The following is a 25,433-nucleotide window of genomic DNA, read 5'->3' as shown; positions in this document are numbered from 1 at the left end:
CGACGCCACTCGCCCTTTTCCCTCCCAAACAAGGGATGAGACAGATGCTTGCTTGCCTCCCGGCGCATGGGCGAGTCCATGGGCCGCAGTGGGAAATGCGATTGTGCCGAGTGGCATTTTCACAACTGCAAACCCTTCCTGCTCCGCCCGTGCAGCGGGCCCTGCTCCTGCAGCTGCGTTTCACCTGGGCTCTTTGTGGGACGACGGGGTGAGGCAGGCACAGTGAGCAGGACCCCACCCAGGCCTCCCCATCGCCACCTCTCCAGGGGCTAGGGAGAGACGCAGCGAGGCCGGCAGGTCCCATGCTGTGCTGCAGGGGGGGCTGGATCCTTTGTGGCGGCACATGGCCAGGAGGAACCGACCCTCCCCTCCCCCCGGAGAGAGCCGGTCCCAGTGATTTCACGGGGAAGCTGTGGCCATCCAAGGGCAATGAACGTTGTTTTTACTTGTACAAATTCTATGCTGGGCGGGGCAGGGGGAGGGCCAGGTGGGGAGGCTGAGGGGAAGGGGGGCAGGGCTGTGATGGGGAGGACAGCAGGTGGGTGCGCTGGGTCCCTGCTCTCTGTGGTGGCGAGGGGATGGCGTTGGCCTGGTGGGAACAGGGCTGGGGCTTTGGCTCCTGCACCTGGGGAGACTGGGGCTGCCCGTCCGGCGCACAGAGCTGGCCCCACCATGCCGCCGCCCTGGGAGCCCCTTGGTGCCGGGAGCCGAAGGGTGCTTGTCTTAAAGCAGCAGCCAGCCTGGATTTTCCGGAGCGGCTCCCCAGCCCTTGGCAGTTCCTGTTCCTGGTCCCAGGTGCTGCCGCTGCAGGCAATCCGCACAGGAGGCCCCCAGCTTGTTTGCGTGAAGAAGTAGAAATGAGGCTGCAGCTTTTGTGGTCTGATCCCAGCCATTTTGTCCCTGGTGAGGGCAAGGCTGGCCGCCTTGTTTCTGGGTATGAGGGAAGGACCCAGACGTCTCCCTTTGCTTCCGCTGGTGCTTGCCATTCTGTGTTCCCCAGGCTCACTGAGGGGTTGGGGGCAAGGGGCTTGCGAGCTGCCTGCACGGCCGCCAGCAGGGTATCCGCTACACCTGTGACTGCCATGTCTTGTGCCCAAATCTGGTGCTGTGAACGAGGAACCTTCGGCATGTCTGGCACGTGCCACAAAACAGGCTGCGTTGCACTGAGAAGCTGCAGGAATTGGAGGGTTTTTGAGGAGGGACTTGGCTGGAGGGGGCCCAGCAGGCAGTGAGCCAGGACACGGGGGAGGAGAGGGACACCGTGGGAAGGGGGCAGGGGAGTTGCTGCCTCCCCAAGTGGAAGCTTCACCCCTCCTCCCCCACCTGACACCTACAACTTGCTGTTTGGAGGAGGGAGGGGCTGGCCCTCCCCTCCCCCTGGCTAGCCCGGGGCAGCGCTGGGCTCTCGTGCTCCCCACTGGGCCTACCGGGTCCAGGGTCAGGCCCTAGCCAAGCTGTCCCGGAGCAGGGCAGTCCCAGCTCTGCTTCGGTCGGGCATCCACCAGGAGCCTGCGGCTGCTCTGCCAGCCCCCGGGAGCCACAGGCTGGTCCCGGGCTAAGGCCTGAAGTGCTGGGGTGGGGCCTTGGCCATGGAAGTGGCAGGGACTGACGGGGAGGAAGGGAGCGTTCTTGGGGAGGTGCCACCCGCTGGCCTGCACAGCCGCCCTTGGGTCCTCACAAAGCAGATGTCAGTGCTGGGGCCTGACAGGCTGGCCGGGTCCCCTTGGGGAAGGCTAAGGGGGTGCCAGGCCACCTGGGAGGGGCAGACAGGAGCCCCCTCAGCAGCTCCCCTGGCGGGAGGAACGTGGGCTGCTAGGCCTGTGGGAGTCCTGGGGTGAGGAGAGCGGGGTCTCTGTACGGGTCATAGCTTCGATGTGTCCCATGATGTATGGGCCTCCTCTCTGTAAGCCTGGTAGGCAGGTGGGGTGGGTTCCACAGTGGCCTAGGGGATAGGACATTTGCCTGGGGCCCCCAGGGTGGTGGGTTCAAGTCCTGCTCCCCTACTCCCAGAGCAGCCCAACAGCTAACACAGGCTCCCCCAGAGCCGGAACTGGCTCTAGCACTCGGAAGGCAGGAGAAGGAACACGTGGACAGTACGGAGGTGGGGTGGGTTGTAGTGGCCTGGGGCATTGGGCGTTGGAGCTGGCTCTAGCATTTGGAAGGCAGGGTAAGGGATGGTGGGAGGTAAATCAAGGTGAAGGGGTCTTGGCCAGAGATCTGAAACCACAGGGGTCCTCAACTCAACTTAGACACTTCGTTACAATGGCCGACTCTGGGCATTCCCAGCTGGGAGGGTCACCAAGGCACTGGCTTTTCCACCAGGCTGCTCCTCTGCCACTGGGCTCAGCAAAATGGCTGCCGTTTTGTTTCGACCCCGCTGTGGTAGGTAAGGGAGCAACGGGCAGGCCTGGGCTGGGGCCTGTTGGTGCCTTTTGGAGGATGCGTGGTCTCTGTTCCAGTGATGAGCCAGCTGCATGGGGCTGCTCTGAGGCGTCCAAGGACAGTTGCTGGAGCTTCCAGACCCAGGGTTTGTGCCTCAGCTTCCAGACACTGACCCCAGAGTGGGGAAGGGGAGGAGGTCTGGGCCTTTCCACGGTCATCCAGGCCTGGCTGTTGTGTGCTGGAATCTCCGCGGGGTCTGACCAAGCCCTGGCCTGGTGCTTCCGGAGTCATGGGCTCCCTCACGCACTGTCACGTGGCCCGAAGCTCAAGATGGTTCATACGGCAGTAGGAGTGTCAGTGCAGAGCCCCCTCTCTCAGCGAGGTGCTTGCACGGCAAGAGAAACACCCCAGGGCGCAGGAGGCCACGGGACCGAGGTGCATCGGTCTGTAGGAAATTCCAGAACTGGCTGGGCCGGCTTTGACCGTGGAGCTCGGTAACCGTCCCACGGAGCTGGTCCTGCACCCACCCGCCAAGCTCCGGGCAGGCGCCACCCCAGTAAAGGTGCAGCGAGCAAGCGCCCCTCTGCCCTGGCGCTGGGCCAGAGCAGAGAGCGACTGCTGCTCCCTTATCTCTCCACTGCCGGCAGCACCTGGGCCCCAGGGCGCACCCGGGCTGCCCAGCGAGCCCTGCGTGAGGGCGGCACCGTTTCTGCTCTGTGCACGGCGGGGTCCCGCTCCAGCGAGGAATAGCGGATGGGCGAGCGGTGGGAGCACAGCGTGGAGTCCCGTTTCCAGGGGCGGGGGACGCCGCTGGGCCGCTTTGAAACGCTGGCTGAGCAGAGCTTTGAGCGCTTCCCTGTCACATCCAGCTGCTCCTGGGCTCCCAGCCGGCGGTGAATCTCCGCCCTGCCTGTTTCTCTGACTCCGTTCCGGGCCAGATTCGAAGGCTGGGCAGGGGGGAGGGAGAAGCATTTTCCAAACTGTGGGGAGCTGCAAATCTGTCTTGCAATTGGCCAGGAGCCGGGGTTCAGCTGGGCTGCTCCAGCCCCTTTCAAGCGTGAAGGGAAGGGCCGCGCTTGGGGAGAAACCATCCTGCTGTCTCGCTGAGGGAGCAGGGGGCCCCGTGCGCTGCATGAGACTCAGTTTGGCCGCTGCTCTCGGGTGGGCGGTGGGGCTGCCCCCCTGGCTTGACGGGGTTCCCCTTGTACGCAGGGTTTCTAGCTGAGTTCCGGGGCTCGCCCGTCCACGCTGTGCTGGCCCCTGCTCTGTGGCAGCCGAGCAGCTGTGACCACTGTGGCACTGGGGGCTGGGCTCCTTGGCAGCTGCTCGAAAGCGGCTGCTGCTCTTTTCAGGCAGCGGAGCCTGGACCTGAGCATGGCCACAAACCAGCCGTGCGATAGTTAAATCCCCCCCCCCCCCCCCCCCTGCCCGGCGATTTGAATCTGGACCAGAGCTGGAGGCCGGAGCAGAGTTGATCCGTGCGGGTGGTCTCCCAGGTGTAAGGCGGCTCCGCGCCGCAGGGGAAAGGGGCATGTTAGACGCAGGCACCGCGCCCCTGGCACGTACCCACGGATTTCCCGTCACACGGGCCTGGTGGGTTTTGTTTCCTACAGCCGAGATGGGGGCTGAGCCCAAGGCTGGATCCCAGCCCCCATGGAAAGCTCTGGCAGCTTGGCTCTGGCCCGCGGTTTGTGCTCAGGGATTGAATTAGCCGCTTTCTTCAGAAGTAAGTGGGTTCCTGCCAGCTGGGAAAGGCCGTGAGGCTGGGGGGGGCCGAGGGGCGGGTAATAGACGCCGGCGGCCAGGCTGCCCGTCGGACCACAGCTGGCGCTAGCCAGGAAGGGCCACGCTTTGGTGCTATTGATTCCCTCCCCCCCCCCCCCCACCCCCAGCGCTCTGCCTGCTCAGTGGGCTTCCTGCCAGCGAGGCCACTGTTGTGGGGGCCGACAGGGCCTGGAGCGAGGCAGGTGGGGGCAGCAGGTACCTGCCTGAGGGCCGGGGCGTGTTCTCGCAGCCCCTCCAACCCTAAACAAACCAACAGTTCAGCCCCGCTGCCTGCTCCCCCCCCCGTCCTCCCCAGGCTGTGGAGCCCAGCAGAGATGTTCTCGGAGCCAGCCCTGCAAATCAATATCCCTCTTTGCTGCTGTAACCCCAAGCCACAGAGCCACGCCTGCCCGTGGGTCGTGGGCCATGTGTGTTTATTATTTTAGCTCTGGCGGGGGAGGCGTAATTAGAGGGGGCGGCCGGCTTTTTCCCCTTAATATTTTTGCAGCTTTATAGGTCACCTTCTGAAGTGAAATCTGAGCCCAGGCTAAAAATAAAAAGGAGCAAATAAAACCCCTTCAGAGCAAAGGGCCAGAGCTATGGGCTCCTGGCCTGCGGGCCTGTTCCAGCGAGGGCTCTGCGCTGGGCCCGTCTCCAATGGCAACGCCAGGGCCTGATTCTGCTCTCGCCAGTGGTGCTGCGTCTGATGCTCCCCGGGAGCGAGAGGCCAGGCCGGTCTCAGCCCTCGCTCGCTGATGCCCCCAAATCTGTTTAAAGTGCCACCCGCCTCCTTGTTGGTTTTGCAGACAGACTGCCAGGCGTCGTCCCCCCCAGATTTGCCATGCCCCTTTGTCTCCATGGGGGGCGGCGTAGGCTGGTGAGTGGCCTCCATTTCACGGGCTGCGAGATTGTTGCAGCTGAGGCGGCCTCCTGGGACCGGGTCTTTCTGCACGCGCAGCCCTGGCACGCACGGGGTGCCGACTGAGCCGTGCAGCACTATGGTTGGACGCACAAGGAGTGCACGGCTCGCACATTGGAGCGTGCAATCGGCACCCTCACGGCCCAGGCCCTTGCTTTACGTGTCTGTCACCTTTGTAACGCGGAAACCCCCGCCGGGGAGGAGACCCGCAGAACCTGGCTGCACTGCGCACGGGCAGCAGTAGGAGAATCTCGGGGGCTCCACCGCGACTCCCCGGGGAGCAGGCTGCCTGCCGCTGGGCTCGGTGCCGCTGGTGCATGTAAGGGGAGGAGCCTGTCTGCTGCCCTGGGGAGTGCGACGGGGGCACCTCTTGGCCTGGGCGACGTGCCAGGGTCCGGCGTGGGGAGCCACCCGCTGCCCTCTAGGCTATGGGGGCTTCACTGGTACTTGAGCTGGTTGGCACCCTCCAGCCACTGCTGTGGGTCTGGCTCCTGCAGCCGGGCTCCCCCGGGGCCTGCCTGGCCGTGCCCCAGTGCCCGAGGCCCCCGCTGCTCAGTGCCAGCCTGGAGCCATGGGGGGGAGCCCTGGGCCGGACCATGTGCATTGGGGGGGGTGGGGGCCCTGCTGCGGCCAAGGCTGGGCTGGTGCACAGGGGTTCCGGGCAGGCTGGGGCCGTTGTGCTAAGGTGAGACAGGCCCCCGGGCTGGTCTGGAGGCCTTGAGCCTAACACTAGCTCCCCCCCCAGCCCCGCACAACGGGGAGGCCCAGGCAGTGTTTGAAACCCCTGGGGTGGGCAGGGTCAGCCTGCCCACTTCTAAAAGCCCCGAGCCCAGGGGCAACTGGGTCTAGGGATCAACTGGGGGGGGGGGGGGGGAGATGACAAATAATGAAAAACAGGGCCAGGGAGGGCAGGTTAAAGATAAACCTGCAATGCAAATGTAACCACTAGGAGCTGGCTTTGAACTCTGGACCTCGGCATAGGAGCCACTCAGCTTGAGCTATAGAATGAGCTGGCCAGTGGCCAGTTCCTAGCCCTGGAGTGGAGACTGATACAGGTCAAAGCCTCAAAGCCACACATGGGCAGTCCATGAAGGCAGGGCTGGCACCCCCCGCCCCTTCCTGCTAGGCCCTGGGGGAGCACCCCATGCCAGGGGGAGGGGAGCATGCTGGCCATGTGCCCAGGCCAAATCCAGCCCTGGAGAGGGTGGAGGCTGCTGGCAGGGCTGTGTGAAGGCAGAGCCTTCCCCCACCCTAAATAAATGGAGAGCTACCTATCTCCTAGAGCTGGAAGGGACCTTGGAAGGCCGTACAGTCTAGTCCCCTGCCCTCACAGCAGGGCTAAGTACCCTCCCTGATAGATTTGCCCCACATCCCTACATGGCCCCCTCAAGGATTGAGCTCACAACCATGGGTTTAGCAGGCCAATGCCCGAGCCACTGAGCTAGTCCTCTCCCCTTACATGCCTTGTGGACCTGCAGCCAGAGCAGCTGTGCCCGCGGCAGGCGGTGACCAGGGCAGTGGGCCTGGTTACTTTGCCCCCACGCTGGGAGTTACAGCCAGCAGCAGCCGCCAGGGTGGGCCGGAGTTCAGGCTGCGTTTCCCGTCCCTGCCGGTCAGGGCCCCGAGTGCCTCCGACAGGAGTGAGCCAGGCCCCCAGTCCAGGCGCGGCACCTCCCGGCTCCTTGAAAAGGCGGCGGGGCCAGATGTGCAGACCGGGCGCCCCCGTCAGTTGTAGGGGACGAGACGTCTAGTTCCCTGGCGGAGGGCTGGGACTGAGGATTTCGAAAAGCCGCTCAGCCCCCTCGCTCGGTAGGGCTGCCAGGGTGCGGGTTTGACTGGAAGGCCCAGGCGTTGACTGTCAGCGGCTCCTGGCCTGGCCTGGCTCTGCGCAGCCACCGGCAGCAGCTGGGACGTCCCTCCCATTCCTAGGGGCTACAGGAGTGACTCACCGTCCCTTGCCCCGAACTGTGGGGGGGGCAGTTCAGAGCCATGTGGCCCCAGTGTCGCCTAGGCCATGCGGGCCCCTGCCAGGAGCTGTCCAAGCCTGCACCTCCCACGTTCCTGCCCAGCCCTGTGGCCCTTCATGCACCCAAATTCCTTCTCTGAGCCCGCACCTCCTGCACTCAGAACCCCTCAGCCCTCCAGCCTGGAGTCCCCTGGTGCCCCCCAGAACCCCTTCTGCTCCCCACCCCCTTCCCCAGCCAGAGTGAGCAAGCAAGGGAGGGGGCGGGGGGAGAGGGGTGTGCAGGTCCCTGCAGTCAGAAAGTTGGTCCCCCTCAGGCCCGGGCAGTCGGCCCCCCACTCACCCACTGCGGGGGGAAGCTGCGGGCTGGCAGCCGCTGCCACCCCTGTTGGACCATCACCTGCTCCTGGGGCTGCCACCCACCTTCCCGGCAGCTCCGGGCACTCAGCCGAGCCAGGGCTGCCGGTTGCCTGGGATTCTGGGCTCCTCGGGTCTGTTCTTTAAATCTAGTCTAAAGGACTGGCCACGGCCCTGTGCTGGCAGAATAAGGCCCCTACCCCCTCCCCCGCCCCCCCCCCAGCTCTCGGTCAGTGTTTTTAACAGACTGAGCTCAGTTCTGCTTTCAGCTGCATCTGTGCATCTGGGGGGGGGGGGGGGGGGTTCTGGTCCGTGGAGCAGGTGCTACAGAACATCTCCCCCCAGTCAGCAGGACACTGGGATCTGTGTTCGTCAGTGGGTCCCCCCTCCCCCCCGCACTGTTCCTCCTTCATTTGAAAATCTGTTTGACAAATCCAGATGCCTGCCCTAGGCCAAGCAGCCCCAGCGCTGGGACCGTTCCCAGAGCCCTGCTCTTTCATGGAGCAGACGGTCCCTCGGGCCCCGCCTGTGTGCGCAGGCCCTGGCACGCAGCCCGGCCCTCCCAGCGCCACAGGCAGGGGCTGTGTGTGGGCCCCGAGGGAAATGGCTCTTTCTGAGGGGGTGTCCCGTGGGGACGCCCTCTCCTCCCTTGGCGCCCGTGCAAAGAGGCTGCTGCCAGGGCTGGCAGCACAAGCTTCCCCCGTGGGCGTTGGGCCAGCCGGGGGCCAGGTTCCTGCCACTTCTCTGCCAGGCGGCCTTGCGGGGAGCCCAGGAATCATTTCCGAAAAGGCCCAGGCCGTGCGGTGAGCCATGTGCCCCTCCAGGCCACGCCTGGCGCCTTGCGACAGGGCTCGGCTCGGTGCTGACGAGGGGCCGAGGGCCGGGGTGGGGCGTGTGCTCTGGCCGGGCTAGCGCCGGGCTCCACGTTCGCCAGTCGGGCCAAGCTCTCGAATATTGCGAAGGCCGAAGTCGAGGCTTGTTCCTCAGCCTCCTCCCCCAGCCAGGAGAGCCCAGCTTGCTTCCCCAAGGCAGAGCTGGGCCGGCATGGAATCACTGAGGAGGTCGTCCTCCAGTGCACGAAAGGGGGAGAGAGACCAGCCCCCCCTTGCTGGTTAATCAGCAGACAGTCAATCAGCCCCCCCTCCCCACCCGGGCAGGCCCGCTGCCCAAGGGCTGTCCATGTCCCATAGCAGCCCTGGTGCTGCTGCTGGCCCTGTCAGTGGGGGCCTGCGGTGCTCGGGTTCCAGTCAGACAGATGGTGCAAGCTGACTGGAGTCCCGCTGAGGCCCCGCCCGGTCCCCGGTTCAGGGCTGCCCCTCGTGCAGGGGAGCAGGCTGGTGTCACGGGCCCCGCTTTATGGGCGGGGGAGTCAGAAGCCCGGAGATGAAGGGACTTGCAGGAATCCTTGGTCTCCACATCCCTGGGGCACGGTAAACCTGTCTCAGTCCGGGCACTGGCCGAGGGCAGAGCCCTGAGCCGGGACGCGGGTGTCTCTTCCCCCCCCTTGGTTAACAGGCTTGATCTCTGGTGTGGCCGAATGGAAACTGGGCTCTTTTCTGTGCCCCACTCTAGGTGATCTTGGGCGGGGGCCGGAAATACATGTTCCCCAAGAACACCAGTGACGTGGAATACCCCAGTGAGGACAAGCACCAGGGCACCCGCCTGGATGGCCAAAACCTCGTTGATGTCTGGAGAGCGAAGAAGCCCAAAGACAAGGTACAGGGGAAGGAGACGCCTGGGGAAACGGGAGGGCCAGACGGGCTGCAGGTTAGAGATTCCTTACTCCCAGGTCTCTGGTTCAGGCTGACATCAGCCGCCAGGGGAATAATCCGGCTGACAGTGGTTCCCGTGTTTGAAGCCCGTCAGGGTCACAGCCCTGCGGGGAATGCGCGGCGTTTGCGGTTGTGTCTGGCACCTTCCAGCCGAATGAGGAGCTCGGTTTGTCCTACAGACATCAGGGAGAGGCAGAGGGGAAACCGAGGCAGCCAGGGGCTGAGTCTCACCCAGCAATGGAGCCAGGATTCTTGGGAGCCCGGGTCCTAACGAAAGAAAAGGTCCCTGAGTCTCAGCGGGAAAGCAGCTCTCTCTGGAGCAGGACGAGCTGTAGCCGGCTCAGTCCCGGGACAGCGGAGGCAGGGCAGGGGAGGCAGTATCTCTATTGGACCCCCTTCCTGGGCTACACTCCCCCGGGCCGTTGCCCTCAGCTGGAGGCGGTGAACTTCGATCTGCTTCCGGCGGCGCCTTTGCTGCGGCAGGCCGGGGGCAGGCGCCTCGTGCGGGGGCAGCGTGGGAGAGCGCTCGGCAGTGGATTTCGAGGCGATTCCCGGAGCCCGCTGGCTCGATCGCTGCCCCTCGCTCCGGCGGGTGCTGTAGACAGGCCCTGGCCCACGGGAGCAGGGATCCCCGGGGCTGCTAGAAGCATTGCCTCTGGAGCTCCCCGGGCAGCTTCCAGCCAACGTCTCCCGGCGGCCCCTCGCCCAGGCTTGGAGCTGAGCCTTGCAGACGTCCCTGCAGCCCTGAGCTCCGAGCCCCACTGCACAGACGCAGGGTGGGGCTGGCAGGCTTAGGCCACGGGGGGGGGTGAAGCCGCTTGCCAGGGGCCCTCAGCAGGGGCTGGTGGAGAAGCCACTGGCCCAGCCGGCTCACTAGGAAGTGTCCCAGCGCTGACAGGCCCCTTTGCCCTAATGCGACTCCCCCACGCGGGCGTCCTGGCAAGCCAGCTCGGAGCTCCCTTGCCTGGCGCGTCCTGCACATGCTGCTGGGGGATCGGCGCTCGGCCTCAAGACCCGGCACGTCTCTCTCTGCGCAGCTTGGCTAGGCGGCTGCCCTGCCGTGCGCGCTCCTGGCAGCCCGGCTCCCCACGAGGCAGGACCTAGGCCAGCTGGAGAATTTGCCCCCTGGCCCGCCACTGCCCGCACGGCCACGGGCTGGGCCGAGCCGCCCTGCCAGCTGTGGATTCTGCGCACCCCAACGGCGGCTGGGTGCAGCCCAGGCCCGGCGGGTGGGTTCCCGCAGCTCCTCTTGCTCTCGGGGCTGGCGAGCTCCCCTTCGCCGGGAGGCCCCCGCCCACTGGCACCTCCGGCCAGGCACTCGGGGGCCGTTTTGTGGCAAGCTGCCTGGCAGCTCACAGGAAGGGCCCAGGGAGAGTTCTGCCGGGGCCAGCAAGCGATCTGACTCGCAGGGATTCGGTTCCTGCCGACGGGGAGGGCCTGCCGAGAGCGTCAGTGGCTTGGTGCTGCCAGGGCAGCGAGGGGAAGGCAGCCGCTCATGTGGGAAACCTTGGCGAGCCGGGGGTCGGAGGATCCCCAGCAGGCAGAGGAGAGGGCAGCGGCAGTGGCTGGAGTAGTGCAATTGGGGTGCCTGGCGGATGTTGGGGTGTTTGGGGTGCCTGGCGGACGGCAGGGGGGCGCACACAGGGTGCCTGACAGATGTGGGGCGCACGGGGTGCCTGACGAGTGAGGATTGTGTGTTTGGGGTGCCTGGCGGACAGGGGGGCACATGGGGTACCTGGCAGACGGCAGGGGGGGCGCACACAGGGTGCCTGACAGATGTGAGGCGCACGGGGTGCCTGACGAGTGAGGATTGTGTGTTTGGGGTGCCTGGCGGACAGGGGGGCACATGGGGTACCTGGCGGACGACAGGGGGCGCGCATGGGGTGCCTGACGGATGTGGGGTGCAAGGGGTGCCTGGTGGGTGAGGATTGTGTGTTTGGGGTGCCTGGTGGATATGGGGGCACATGGGGTGCCTGGCGGATGGGGAGGTGCGCGGGGTGCCTGATGGGTGGGGTGTGTGTGTTTGGGGCGCCTGGTAGACATGGGGGCACTGTGGGGTGCCTGGTGGACAAGGGGGGCTTTAGGGGTGCCTGGCAGATGGGGGGGTGCATGTTTGGGGTGCCTGGCGAACATGAGCTGTACGTGCGATGCCGTATCTGGGAAATCCCCAGGGTTTTGGATTCCAAGGGCAGAAGGAGCCGGCGTGAGCCCCTCGTCTGGGCACCGGCATCGCCGGTAACCCTTGTGGGACGAGGGCAGGGCTGGGGGAAGAGCAGCCGGTCTGGGGGTGCAGTTGCCCCAATGGGTGCTCACCCCACTGGTCCGCGTGGGTCCGTGTCCCTGCCCCCAGCGAGGAGGGTGCGTAACAGCCGCTGTTCTTCCCGCCCTAGCACGCCCGGTATGTGTGGAATCGCACAGAGCTCCTGGCGCTGGACCCGAAGGACGTGGACTTCCTCCTAGGTGAGTGCCCAGGGCGCAGGCTGGGGGACTGACGTGCAAAGACGCAGATCGGTGCCCAGCGCTCAGCACCTTCCGCACCTGGGTGCCCGTGGGCTCCTATGGGAAAGAGCTGCCTAGTTCCCAGTGAGTGCCAATGGGAATTAGACACCTTCCTGCCAGTGGGTGCCAATGGGAATTGGGCACCTAGGTGCCAGTGGGCTCCTGTGGGAATTAGGCACCTAACTTGCTTAGGCACTTCCTGTAAAACTCAGGTTGGGTGGCAAGGGGTCAAGCTCACCCTGCCCCTCCCATGTTGCTAAAAGCGGGAGGGGCGGGGCTTGGGTACCTGGGGCGGGGCTTGGGCGCAGGCAGGTTTGCTCCTAGGGGAAGTGTCCAGTGTTTACGTCCATGTCACCCATTGGGGCTTCGCTGCTTCTACCCCCCATGGGCCTCGCCTGCTGTGGGGAGCCAGGCCGAAGGGCCCCCAGCCCGAGAAAAGGCTGAAAACACCTGACCCGAAGAACGTGCCTGTCGGACGCCCTGAAGCCTCCTGCTAAGGCAGGGCCTGGGGCAGTTAGTGCCAGCCCTGGGCAGGTGGCTGCAGTCGGCCTGTCTCCTGGCCAGCTGGGTCAACAGCATCCTTGTGCTGCTGCTCCCCATTCCAGCAGGGTAGCAGAAAGCAGCAGCCTGGCTTGGAGGGGCTGCTGTACCGTTAGAACATGGGCATGTCGGGCCGGGGGCCGGGTGTGTCAGTGTGCAGGCGTGTCAGGGGCCAGGCAACACGCGTGTTGGGGCCGGGCGACAGGCATGTCGGGCCGGGCGTGTCAGGGGCCAGGCAACAGGCGTGTCAGGGGCCGGGCGCCGGGCGTGTCAGGGGCCAGGCTGCCGTGTGCAGTGGCACCTGTGGCAGATTGAAACCGTTGTGTGTCGTGGCCCGGGAGCGTGGAGCGCGCTGCGCAGAGCGTGTCGTGAGGGGCTGCTGGCTCGCCCGGGAGCTGACCCACAGTGGCCCTGGGGCGGAGGGAACGGGGCAGAGGGGCCTTGCGACGATCCCCAGTCCCCTCTCTGCTCAGGCCCTGACCCTAGGGCTGGAGCTGGACTCGCAGTGACTCCCGCGGGGCTGGGCCCAGCCCCTGCTCAGGGCGTTGCAGCCTGGTGCACACGGATGCTGTCCTGCTCCGTCCAAGGGCAGGCGCAGGTGGCCAAACCGGAGAGGCTGCAGCCAGGCTCCAGGGCACAGGGCCAGCAGCCTGGGCCAGCCCCACAGCTGCAGGGGAGCAGGCCGGGGGCAGACCAGGCAGCCTGATTGTCCGGGACTGTTCACTCCTGTGCTCGGCTGGCCCAGGCGGTGGGGTGGGGAGAGCCTTGCAGGGATGCTGCTGGCACTGCCAATCTCCGTCCCATGCAGCAGGCCGGGCGCACGGCCCAGGCGTTGGCTGTGGCTGTGTACAGGCTGGAACCCCAGCGCCCATCCCTGGCCGGGGGCCACATGCCAGCCACTTGGGCTCCAGTGCCCTAGAACTGCCCCAGGCTGCCGTATTAAATGGAGACTGGTCCCTGCCCAGCCATGATTGGACCCACTCTGGGTAGAAGATGTTCATGGCACTGTGTGGGCATGCGTGTGTGTGTGTGCGTGTGCAGACGTACATATGGGAGCAGCATAGAGATGGGTACATGTGGGGTGTGCACATGTACATGGGGAGGGTGTGTTCATGTGCACGTGCCTGCGGGATAGGTGTGTGAAGGGTATGCTAGTGTGTGCACAGGTACCTACGGGGACTGGCGTGTGCAGGGCGTGTTAATGTGTGCACCTGCCTCTGCCAAACTGGGGATTGTTTTAGTGTCTGCCCCAGCAGTCAGTGGGGACGGGCCCATTGCGATGGGGGTAAGAACACAGAGCCAGGAAACCGTTTCTCCTGGCAGCTCAGTTTGCTTTGAGCCCAGTTTCAGTGCTTGGACCCCTCCAGAGCTGCGGGGGGCGGGAGTCACTGGTGCGGGCGGGTGGGAGCCGCAGGCGGGGGCGGGAGTCACTGGTGCGGGTGGGTGGGAGCCGCAGGCGGGGGTGGGAGTCACTGGTGCGGGTGGGTGGGAGCCGCAGGCACGGGCGGGAGTCACTGGTGCGGGTGGGTGGGAGCCGCAGGCACGGGCGGGAGTCACTGGTGCGGGCGGGAGGGAGCCGCAGGCGGGGGCGGGAGTCACTGGTGCGGGAGGGAGGGAGCCGCAGGCGGGGGCGGGAGTCACTGGTGCGGGCGGGAGGGAGTCCAGCCGGCAGGAGGCTCACCAAGCAGGTGTGTGAGGCTCAGACCGACACCCCCAGAGCACCCCTGGAACCACAGGGTGAGGCCTGGCTCCAGGAGAAGTGCAGAGGAACCAGCAGGTGCTGGGGGGAGCGCTCAGCCCCCCGGGCTCCAGGGAAGAGGCGGGCTGGAGCCATGGGTGTTCCCAGCTGCAAAGCCCCCGCCGGCCTCTGGGCCACCTGCCACCGGTGACACGGCCTGGCCGAGGTCCCAGGCTGGCTGCCCGGCAGGGCTCACAGGGCTCACTGTGCCAGGAACAGCTTGGCGGCCGGTCCGGTCCACCCTGGCCTCTTCAATCTGGAGTCTCTGGGGCGTCCCCCGGTGTGACAAGGCCCCCGGAAGCTGCGGCACGGCTGACCCGCCCTCTCCCTTCGCAGGCCTCTTCGAGCCCATGGACATGATGTACGAGCTGGACAGGGACGCTGAGACAGACCCGTCCCTGACGGAGATGGTGCAGGTGGCCCTCAAAATCCTCCAGAGAAACCCCCGAGGGTTCTTCCTGCTGGTGGAAGGTGAGAGCCGGGGCACACGGCCCAGTGCCCAAGGGGCGGGCGTTGCAGGGCTGGGAGCGTCCGGCTGAGCACGGGGCCCTGTTCCGGGGCCTGCTGTCGTCTTGTGACGTGGCAGCACCTCTGGGAGGCGGCGAAAGGGCTCTGGGGTCGAGTGGAAGCGGGAAAGCCCCCCGCCGTGGCGTCCGCGGGAGGAGAGGAGCTGAGCCCGTGTGCCCCCCTGCAGGGCGGGTGGGCGTTACTCTGGGAGGAGCGGCCTGGACACAGGCCTGGGTCCAGAGGTCCCGCTCGCAAGGGGATGGGGAAATCCCAGCCCCCCCGCCGGCCGGCCTGCATTCGCCTGATGTGCGGGTGGCGCTGGCCCCCGTGGCACCGTTCCGCCACGGGAACGGGTCTCCGGGCCAGGGCCAGGCCTGGGGAGGACTATTCACCACATGGGAACCGGACTCCAGCCCGGCATCCGCCCGTCCCACGGCCTCCGGGGGTCGTGCCTGGCCCGGCCGTAGCCCAGAATCCCAGGCAGGCAGGAGACGAGGCGGCCGCAGCCCCTACGTGGCCCGACAGAAGTGATGTCGCCCTCGCGCTCTCCCTGTCACAGGGACCGGGCTGTTCCCCTCGGGCCTGTGCTGCGGGAGGTGGGGGGTGCTTCGACATGGCCTGCACCTCGCAGGGCAGCCCCCGCCACAGGCCAGCGTTGGGACAGGGGAGCGGGTCAGGCAGAGAGGCCATAGGCCAGTGGGGTTCAACCCTCTTCCCCTGGCCCCGCTGGAGAGAAGAGCTGCTGCTTGTGACCCAGTATCTTTTGACTGGGGTGGCTCTGGGGATGAGGGGGTAGGGGTGCGGAGGGGGGCCCGAGCTGGGGCAGGAGATCGGGGTGCGGCTCTGAGACTGAGGGGGTTGGGGTGCGGAGGGGGGCCCAAGCTGGGGCAGGAGATCGGGGTGCGGCTCTAAGACTGAGGGGGTTGGGGTGCGGAGGGGGGCCCAAGCTGGGGCAGGAGATCGGGGTGCAGCTCTGAGACTGAGGGGGTTGGGGTGCGGAGGGGGGCCCAAGCTGGGGCAGGAGATCGGGGTGCGGCTCTGAGACTGAGGGGGTTGGGGTGCAGAGGGGGGCCCGAGCTGGGACAGGAGATCGGGGTGCGACTCTGAGACTGAGGGGGTTGGGGTGCGGAGGGGGGCCTGAGCTGGGGCAGGAGATCGGGGTGCGACTCTGAGACTGAGGGGGTTGGGGTGCGGAGGGGGGCCCGAGCTGGGGCAGGAGATCGGGGTGCGGCTCTGAGACTGAGGGGGTTGGGGTGCGGAGGGGGGCCCGAGCTGGGGCAGGAGATCGGGGTGCGGCTCTGAGACTGAGGGGGTTGGGGTGCGGAGGGGGGCCCGAGCTGGGGCAGGAGATCGGGGTGCGGCTCTGAGACTGAGGGGGTTGGGGTGCGGAGGGGGGCCCGAGCTGGGGCAGGAGATCGGGGTGCGGCTCTGAGACTGAGGGGGTTGGGGTGCGGAGGGGGGCCCGAGCTGGGGCAGGAGATCGGGGTGCGGCTCTGAGACTGAGGGGGTTGGGTGCGGAGGGGGGCCCGAGCTGGGGCAGGAGATCGGGGTGCAGGTGGTTCCCAGTCAGTGCCGCAGCAGGGTGCTAAGACAGGCTTCCTGGCTGTCCTGGCACTGTGGGCTGCGCTGAGCCCTGGAAGCAGCCATCAGTGGGTCCGACTCCTAGGTGGGGGGCCCACGGGGCATCCTGCCCACTCCCACCAACTGCCCTCCCTCCCCCCAGGCCCCAGCTTCTCCCGCCCTGCCTGGCTCCGCAGCTTGTGGACCAAAGCAAACCAGAGGCTCCCCTTGGAGTGCTGACCCCTCCAGGCCACATGCACGATCAGCCCCCGCCCAGCAAACCTCGGCCCACACACGGCGCTCACCGGCCTTCCAAGCTCACCCCCAGTGGCCCGCGGCCTCCTTACACAGCTGCCCAGGGAACCCTCTGGTCCACCTTAACCGGCCCCGCTGGCTGGAGGCTGCCTCAGTGAGCGATGGGAGCTGCAGAGATGGGAACAAACAAACTCTGGCTGCCAACTCCGCACATGGTTCAGATTAGCGCCGGGTCGTGTTCGCTGCAGGGTGCACACGGATCCTTCTGATACATACAAAGGATTAAGTTGGAAGGAGCTTTCTGGTGCGATGCCGGAAGGATTTCAGAGTAAACGTCACCTCCCTGAAATTCACTGGTTGGACTCCAGTGAGAGTCTGCTCCCCTCCACAATGCTAAACCTGCCCCCCTCCGCAATGCTAAACCTGCCCCCCTCCGCAATGCTAAACCTGCCCCCTCCTCCACTGCTAAACCTGCCCCCCTCTCCACTGCTAAACCTGCCCCCCTCCACAATGCTAAACCTGCCCCCTCCTCCACTGCTAAACCTGCCCCCCTCCGCACTGCTAAACCTGCCCCCCTCCGCAATGCTAAACCTGCCCCCCTCTCCACTGCTAAACCTGCCCCCCTCCACAATGCTAAACCTGCCCCCCTCCGCACTGCTAAACCTGCCCCCCTCTCCACTGCTAAACCTGCCCCCCTTCCGCAATGCTAAACCTGCCCCCCTCTCCACTGCTAAACCTGCCCCCCTTCCGCAATGCTAAACCTGCCCCCCTCTCCACTGCTAAACCTGCCCCCCTCCGCAATGCTAAACCTGCCCCCCTCTCCACTGCTAAACCTGCCCCCCTCTCCACTGCTAAACCTGCCCCCCTCCACTGCTAAACCTGCCCCCCTCCACAATGCTAAACCTGCCCCCCTCTCCACTGCTAAACCTGCCCCCCTCCACAATGCTAAACCTGCCCCCCTCTCCACTGCTAAACCTGCCCCCCTCCGCAATGCTAAACCTGCCCCCCTCCGCAATGCTAAACCTGCCCCCTCGGAAATGTTAAACCTTGGCCCCCATCCCCTCCAAAATGTTAAACCTGCCACTTTCTGCCCCGCTCTGAAATGCTGAACCTGCTCCCCCACTCCCCTGAAATGTTAAACTCTGGATCCTCAAACTTTTCACCAAAATGCTCCTTAATGCAGGGGTGGGCAATCATTTTTGCAGGGGGACCACTTCACGAATTTCTGGAGAGGTTGCCCTGGAAGGGGCAGGGCCCAGAGGCCTCCCGTGTTCCCACACCCACAAACCCTGGTGAGCCTGGGGGCAGGGGGAGTGCATGATGTCTTTGCCCCCATCCCCCGAGCGCCTAGGGAACCAGTCGGCCTGGGAGCAGGGGAATGGCCGGGCGGCTGCAGACCCGATCGACCAGCTTGGCAGGCCGAGTCCAGCCCACGGAGGCTGTCTTGCCCACCCCGGGGTAAAGGATTCGGGTACAGGGGGGCCTGTGAGGTCTGGGAGGGAGTTTGGATGGAGGAGGCAGTTGTGACCTGGGGCAGAGGATTGGGGGGCAGGGTCTGGGAGGGGCTATGGGCTCAGGACGGGGGGACAGAGGGCTGGGGGAGAGGAGGGCTGGGATGCCAGAGGCTGGCTCTGGTGGGAGACTTTTCAGTGAGACTCCCGGCCAGCAGCCCAGCTCATTCTCAGGCTGCAGGGCCATATGCCCTGTGAATAAGAGCTTGAGGGGAGGGGGGAAGTGGTGCTTCCATGCTGCCTGTTTTTCAAACAGGCAGCTTCCATTGGCCAGAAAGCAGCCAATGGGATTGTGCTGGGGGCGAGAGCAGCCATGATGCACCCCCCCCTCCATCCTCTCCCCCCAGCTCACACAAACGGCCCCGCAGCCACTGTTCGATGCGGCGGGCGGGGCGGGGGGGGAGTCTGCCTGAGGCTTCCCGCTGCGGCCACGGCCCCGTGGCTTGGCAGCCGCATCCCGCCCGTGGAGGGTGTTTTGCCGCATCGCCCAGTGGCCTGCAGACCTCGGAGGACATCCTGAGCCTTTGCAGTTTGGAATCCAGCGCGGGCAGTGTGGGAAGCCGCCCGTCCACTCGTGCGCTGGACTCTGCTTGGAGAACATTTGCGGCCTTCGCCACTGGGCCCAGGACCACGGCGTGTTCTGCCCAGGAGGCCAGCTCTGCCGGCGCCAGCCTGTTGAACAGCGACTACACGGCTCACTCAGTTAAACACAGCACGGTCGGGGCGGGGGGGTAACAAAGAGAACAGGAGACAGCCACGAGCCGTCCCGACGTGTTAATGTTGAGTCCTGCCAGCACCTTTCTGGTGGCCCCTTCGCCTCGTTCAGCCAGCGTGTGCAGAGTTCTCTCCACTGCCGTGAACCCAGACTTCCAGCTTGTCTGGGGGGCCACACAACTGAGAGGCAACTCCCCCCAAACCAGCAAACAAAAACCAACCCTCGCTGATGTGGCCCCTGAGATACCTCGCTCCCTTGGGGCTTCATCCCCGCGGTGGCGGAGGGAGGGGAGAGGAGGCAGGAAAGGCCAAACTTCAGGGCTTCTCACAGGCCAGATGAAATCTTTTGGGGTCCCAGGGTGGGTAGATTTTGTGAGCCCCCCCCCCCCCAGGCTCTAGGGTGAGGCCAAAATGCGGGGTTCAGCGTGCAGGAGGGGGCTGCCAGAGAGTCAGATGGGGTGGGGGTGGGGGTAGGGCGCTGGAGTGGGTTGGGAGTGAAGGTCTGGCCGGGAGGGAGGTGCAGGAACGGTTTGGGTGTCTGGAAGGGTGGGAGAGCTGGGCAGGAGGGCTGCTCCTATTGGCTGAAATCTGGCCAATGGGAGCAGCGGGGAAACCCTCCCCCAGCCGGAAGGAGGGTGGGCGGCAGGGCGTGGCGCTGCACTTCTCCCCCACATGCCGGATCCGGCCCGCAAGGCTCGGGGTCCCATGGACGGGACGGCTCTACCCACCGACCGCTGGCCCCTTGCCTCGCCCCTGCACGCGACCGTGCCCCCCGTGCGCCAGCCCCGGCAGCCTGTGGGGCTAGTAAGCCCTGCGTGTGCCCCTTCCCCGCCCTGCCCCTGTGAGAAGGGGGCTCCCCATGGGGAGCGAGGGGCAGGGCAGTGCGGAGCCAGTTCTCGAGGTGGGGGCAGCGTGTGGAGCCCCCCCCCAGGAGTTGGATCAGCAGGCTGCTCTGGGGCGTAGCCCGGGCGGCGGAGCCCAGCCAGGCAGGCAGCCTGTCCCTGCACATTGCTGGCCACCTGGCCCCCCCAGAGCGAAGCGGCCCGACTGGGAAAGCCACTGGCCTGGGCCGAGCTAGCAGGCACCAGCTCAGTCCAGCTGGCCAATGGCGCGATCTCTTATTGCCAGGTCTCTCCCCGCTCTTCCCTTTGCAGGGGGCAGGATCGACCACGGGCACCACGAGGGGAAAGCCAAGCAAGCGCTGTACGAGGCCGTGGAGATGGACCGCGCCATCGGCAAGGCGGGCAGCCTGACCTCCCTGGACGACACCTTGACCGTGGTCACTGCCGACCACTCCCACGTCTTCACCTTCGGCGGGTACACGCCCCGGGGCAACCCCATTTTCGGTGAGTGTTAAGCCCATCGGCGCCTCCCCTCCCCCGCCCCACCGCAGACCAAAGGGTGAGACGCAGCCGGTTGCTGCCGGGGACCGTTTAGCGTCACTGCCAGCCGGGGCTGAAACGTGCCCGGTGTCCGAGCCAGGGCAGCGCTTCCCCCAGTCCGTCAGGCCACTGCGATCTTCTCGCCTGGCTCGTGGGCAGCTCGGAGCCCCCCAGAGCCCTGCCTTGCTCTGAGCACCGGGGCTGGGCGCTGGGCTAGGAGGCAAGGTATCGGATTAACCCCCTCCTGGTTACTGGGGATGGATTTCTAGCCGCTTCCTAACATCCAGCAACATCCAGCATCCTAACAACCAAACCTCTGTTCTGAACACCCCAAAACTCAGTGGGTTCGAGGCCCGAATCTCAGCTGTACTGGAGCCCAGCCTCCCCGAGCGGAAACGCAGCCGCTACCTCCGCAAACGTCCCATTTCTCCTTTCTCACGGGGGGATCCCTCTGCTGATTAAAATCCCAAACTTCCTCAGCGTGCCAGCCAGTGCCCGGCTGGGTCGGAGCCCAGCTGTGGGTCGGGCCCTTGCCGGTTGGGATGAGCCGGAGCGAGAGGTGTTTGCGGGGCAGGAAATTGAGCCCACTCCCCACCGTAAGGTTCCTGTTTCCCATGCCAGGGGCTCACACCCAACTCCTGCCAAAGGCGCCATGTGACCTCGTGACCCAGCTGGTCGGGGTCTCACTGCCAGGTCTCCAGCAGGCCGGTCCGGCAGCGTAGCCCCGTGCTGGGCTCTGGCCCGACAACGCTGTCACTGGGGTTGGCACTTGGGTGCCCATCCAAATGCTGGCCTGCCCCTGCCCCTGCCCCTGCTCAGCCCAGGTCGGAGGCGCTCCCGGGGGGGAATGGCTGCGTGGGGGGGCCTGTGAGCAGCTGGACTGTTGAAAACATCGGACGCCTGACAGCCCGGCCCCCTCGTGAGCGGTGTGTGCCGGGCCGGACCGGGGCAGCCCCTGCAGCCTGCCTGCTCCTCGCAGGGAAGGACCCGGGTCTGGGTTCCGCTCCGGCAGCGACGCGGCCCTAGCCCCAGGCCACAGGAAGTGACAGGAATGAGGTTGTGGGGCTGTCACTAAGCCGTGCTGTGGGCCTGGGCGGCGCCCAGGGACCGTGACAACCCCCGGTGGGCGCTGAACAGACGTCGCCAGCCAGCGTCCAGCAAGGGAGCGACGGGTTACGGACTCCCCCGCGTGAGGCCTCACCGGGGGAATTGCTCCACCTTGCCGGGGCTCAGAGGTGCCCCCGACGTGCCTGGACGCCTGTCCCCCAAACCCCCGGGACAGAGGGGATGAGAGACCATGGGGCCCCATGCTGGGCCTGTCCAAGGACGCTGAGAAGATGTGAGCCCCCCAACAGAGGGCCAAGCGGGACAGCCGTGTAGTACAAAGGGCAGGCAGCCTGTCCCTGCACATTGCTGGTCACCTGGCCACTCCAGGGGGGCGTGGTCAGACTGTGCCCTTGGAGTGAGTTCCCACTGGCGTTTTGCCTCCCCGAGTCACCTGAGCCCCCTGGCTTGTGGCTGGCCCCTTGGTACCAGGGAGTCTGCGGGAGCGTCTGGCAAATCGCTCAGGGTACGTCTACACTAGCTCATTACTTCGAGCTCGGTAGGCAAATGAGGGCAACCGGACTTGCAAATGAAGCCCAGGATTTAAATATCCTGGGCTTCATTTGCATCTTCCCGGGCGCCGCCATTTTTAAATCCCCCTTAGTCCAAACTCCGTGCCCGCGGCTGCACGCAGCTCGGTGTAGGTAGCTCGAATTAGGATCTCTAATTTGAACTACCAGCCCACCTCGTTCCACCTTGTACACCAGTACGAGGAGTACCAGTAGTTCGAATCAGAGATCCTAATTCGAGCTACCTACACCGAGCTGCGTGTAGCCTCGGGCACGGAGTTCGGACTAAGGGGGATTTAAAAATGGTGGCGCCCGGCAAGATGCAAATGAAGCCCGGGATATTTAAATCCTGGGCTTCATTTGCAAGTCCGGTTTCCCTCATTTGCCTACCTAGCTCGAACTACCGAGCTAGTGTAGACGTACCCTCAGGTATCAGTCTGGGGAGCCACGGACTTTCCAGTGACCCAATTCGCACGGCTCCTCTTGTGCCCTGCAGAACAGCCTGCAGGATGGGGGATGGGCTGGGGCCTGGCTGTGTGGGAGCAGCCAGGCGATCAGGCCACGTGCTGAGTGGTGGCAGGCCTGGAGGGCCCTGCTGTGTGGTGCTGGCAAAGCAGAGTGGGGCAGCCCAGGCTGGGGAGCTGGGGGACCCAGTGATCCCAGAGTCCCAGCGGTGCCCTGGGATCCCGTCACTTTATTCACCCCAGGGACTGTTCCCCTCGCTCCCTCCCCTCACCCTGCTCTCACTTGGGAACATGGGCACAGTCCCTTTGACGGGCATGGGATCCGCCCCAGGCAGCCCCGGCTCCAGCCAGTGCTCCGGGCCAGAGCGGATCAGGGCGAGGGGCGGGGGGCAGATCAAGTAGGGATTCCCAGGGGTGGGAGCCAGGGGCAGGCCTGCAGCGCAGGAGTCGGGCATGACGTCTCCAGGGGAGCGGTGCCCCCCCCCAGGCTCACCCTTCTGCTCCCCCCAGGTCTAGCACCGATGCACAGCGACGTGGATAAAATGCCCTTCACCGCCATCCTCTACGGAAACGGCCCCGGGTACAAAGTGGTGTCCGGCGAGAGGGAGAACGTGTCGGCCGTGGATTACGGTGAGCGCGGGGGCTGGGAGATGCGGGGCGGGCGCATGGCAGGGACCCTGGGCTCATGTAACATTCATTGCTTGTCCCAGTTGGCTCCTCGTGGGCCGTGCCCCAAGCCCGCTGCCGTTACCAGGCCCCCGTGTGGACGCCTTCACCAGAGAGGACAAGATCCGGGTGGGCCCTAGAGACTGACCCCCCTTGGGTGGCCTGTGGGGGTGGATGGTGGGTGTCAGTCTCCATCCTGGAGGGCGGATTCCCCGGCCCCTTACGGCCGCGTGTTCTCTCTCTGCAGCTCATGCCAACTACCAGGCCCAGTCGGCCGTGCCCCTGCGCCAGGAAACCCACGGCGGGGAGGACGTGGCGATCTTTGCCAAGGGCCCCATGGCCCACCTCCTGCATGGTGTGCGGGAGCAGAACTACATCCCCCACGCCATGGCCTACGCGGCCTGCATCGGTCAGAACACAGGCCACTGCCGCTCAGGGGCCCACCACAGCACAGCGGGGCTGCTGCCCTGCCTCTCCACCCTCGCCCCCCTCCTCCTCCTCCAACTCTGGTTTTAAGGGCTCCCCCTCGATCGGCCCACGTGCTCCAGCCCCAGAGCGGGGCTCTCCAGCTGCCTCGGATGGAGCTCCTGACCCCCTTCAAAGACAGACCTTGGAACCTCTCACCCGTGTGGTGCCCGGCCTTCAGGGTTTAACCCTGCTGGGCAAAATACCAAGGTTACCTTTGTCTGGCCTACAGCCCCCCCTTGTCCCCAGACTTGGCCAGTGGCCGGGAGCCACGGGCAGGATCAGCAGGGGCGGGGAACGGCATGAGCGCTCAAGCCCCGCGGATGCTGCTGGACGGCCTTGGTGAGGATGCCTCGGATTCCAAGCTGGATTCCAGGCCGGAAATGTTGGGCTGTTTGATCGCGATACTCTGGGCTGGTTCCATGAACCCAGCGGCAGAGACACCAAGGTTCAGTCTGGGGCAGGCTTCTTGGACCCTGATGTTTTGTATCTAAATAACGTTCTTTTGAGCAAAGCTCCCCGAGACTCACGCAAGCGGTTTTTAAAAAAAATCAGGCAAACAAAACTCCCAAGTTAGGCAGCGCTCTGTCCGCCCGCCCCGGCTGCAAATTGCTGTGTCAATAGAGGGTCCCCTCCGTCAGCAGTGCCCATGTTTGTCTGCTCCACAACCAGAAGCCAGGTCGAAACGTTGCGAGACGAGGCTTTTGGAATCTGAATCCACATGTGGCTTTTGGCTCTTTGATTCATCTGGGGCTGGTGTTTTCGGAGGACCTTCAGGTGATTCACCGCTGCAGTCAACAGGAGTCGGGACCTGGATCCAGTTCTATGAAGGGCATTTAGGCTCCTAAATCCCTCTGATTTCAATGGGAGTTAGGAGCCTAAATACCTTTGTGGCGCTGGGTCTCCATTCCCTTTGAAGCTCCAGCCCCCTGTCCGACAGCTCAGGAGTAACGCTCCGAACCCTGCACTGACTCGGCAGGGCCGAAGGAATCGCTCACATCCCGAGAGGCAGGCTCCTAGTGGGACTGGGAGGGGCCTCGAGAGCTCAGCTAGTCCAGTTCCCGCCTCCCTCCCCGGTGGGACCGGATTGAAGTCGGGGGGTTCCAATCGATGGAGCCCTCGTAGATTCCTCCCTTGGTGCAGGCAGAGCAGGTTCTCCCGGCCTAGGCTGGGGTTGCCACGCCGGGCCCAGACCTTGTGCTACAATTCTGAGGCTCTGCCTCGTCCCGCCCAGCTGCCATGTAGGACACCACAGATCTCTGGAGACTGTGTCTGTGGGTCACTTACTGCTGATGCTGGGATGTGAAGAAGTGGGACAAATTGCCAAGCTAGGACAGGAACCCAGGTTGTCAGGCCCAGGGTCAGCCAGGGTCTGCCGTGCTGGGCTGAGGTCTGAGATTTCCCGCACAATCAGCCATTTCTACCACGCTGCCGGGTTGGCCGGGTCCTGCAGTGGAGAATAATGTTGGCCAAACTTTCCTCGGCCGTACAAACAGGTGGTTTGCTGTGCTGGGGCCATGCTGGTCCCGGGCTGTTCCACAGACAATCCAAATCCATCCTTTATGGGGCTGGCTTCAGCCACAAAAGAGAGACCTGTTCGAGGGTCTCCACCACGGCCAGCTCGCCCCCCCTCCCTCCCCCCGTCTCATTTCTATAACAAAGGGCTGTTGCAGTGTCAGGCTGGCTGGTACTTGAACCAAGCCCAAGGTGATGACGCAAGAGCCTTAGGAACCCAAATCCGAGTTACACTAGTGGGTCTCAGTTGTGTGGAGGGGCTAGGAGGCTGACAGACAGGAAGGAGGAGGGGCGGGGTGGGGCGCGGGCATTCTCAAAAACTCTTAAGTGCCTTGTGAGACCAGCAATTGTTTCTCCGGGCGAGCTGATGTAGAGCATGGGGGGATAGTTTGCCATGACGTGGGGCGATTCGTTTCTGAGCGTCCATTAGGATACCTGAGCTCTGTCATTTGTTGTCAAGGTTTCACTCAGCTGTTCAATTTGTCACTAGTTTTTTTTTCAAATAAAGAACTTTTTCAGGTCTTAGTGGATTGTTTGAAGAAACGTGACTTCTTGGGGCATGGGGGGCTGGAAGGACAGCTTCTTTGGGCTTCACTGATAAGAAGAATACTGGCCCGAACACGGCTGGGTGGAAGGAATAGTCAACCCACTTCATCAGCCGTGACCCAAGACCCTTCCGAAACTGTTGCCACGGGTCACCTTGGGCAGGGGGCTGGACTTGACCTCCTGAGGTCTCTTCCAGCCCTGGGATTCTAATTGTCAGGGGTAAATAAATACAGACCTGGGATTGCATCTGGGTTGGATTTGCACTGAGGCCTCTTGTGTCAATGTTTGCTCAGAAGATCTT

At 64.8% G+C, this 25,433-nt stretch overlaps 1 protein-coding gene across 1 annotated transcript in view; it reads left to right on the top strand.

Annotated features, from left to right (window-relative positions):
- ALPL (alkaline phosphatase, biomineralization associated) overlaps positions 1-25,111 on the top strand; it is a 51,703-nt gene extending 26,592 nt beyond the window's left edge. The window contains exons 7-12 of the mRNA XM_075906828.2: positions 8,958-9,101; positions 11,548-11,617; positions 14,271-14,405; positions 19,636-19,827; positions 22,451-22,570; positions 22,854-25,111. Of these exons, the coding sequence (XP_075762943.1) occupies positions 8,958-9,101; positions 11,548-11,617; positions 14,271-14,405; positions 19,636-19,827; positions 22,451-22,570; positions 22,854-23,122 (930 nt within the window). The 3' untranslated portion in view covers positions 23,123-25,111. The remainder of the gene's footprint in view (positions 1-8,957; positions 9,102-11,547; positions 11,618-14,270; positions 14,406-19,635; positions 19,828-22,450; positions 22,571-22,853) is intronic.
- The last annotated feature ends 322 nt before the right edge of the window (positions 25,112-25,433 follow it).

The sequence above is a fragment of the Pelodiscus sinensis genome, chromosome 24 (genome assembly GCF_052426305.1).
Source record: "Pelodiscus sinensis isolate ZL-2025 chromosome 24, ASM5242630v1, whole genome shotgun sequence".
Taxonomy (NCBI): Eukaryota; Metazoa; Chordata; order Testudines; family Trionychidae; genus Pelodiscus; species Pelodiscus sinensis.
This window is presented reverse-complemented; position numbering and strand designations above follow the sequence as displayed.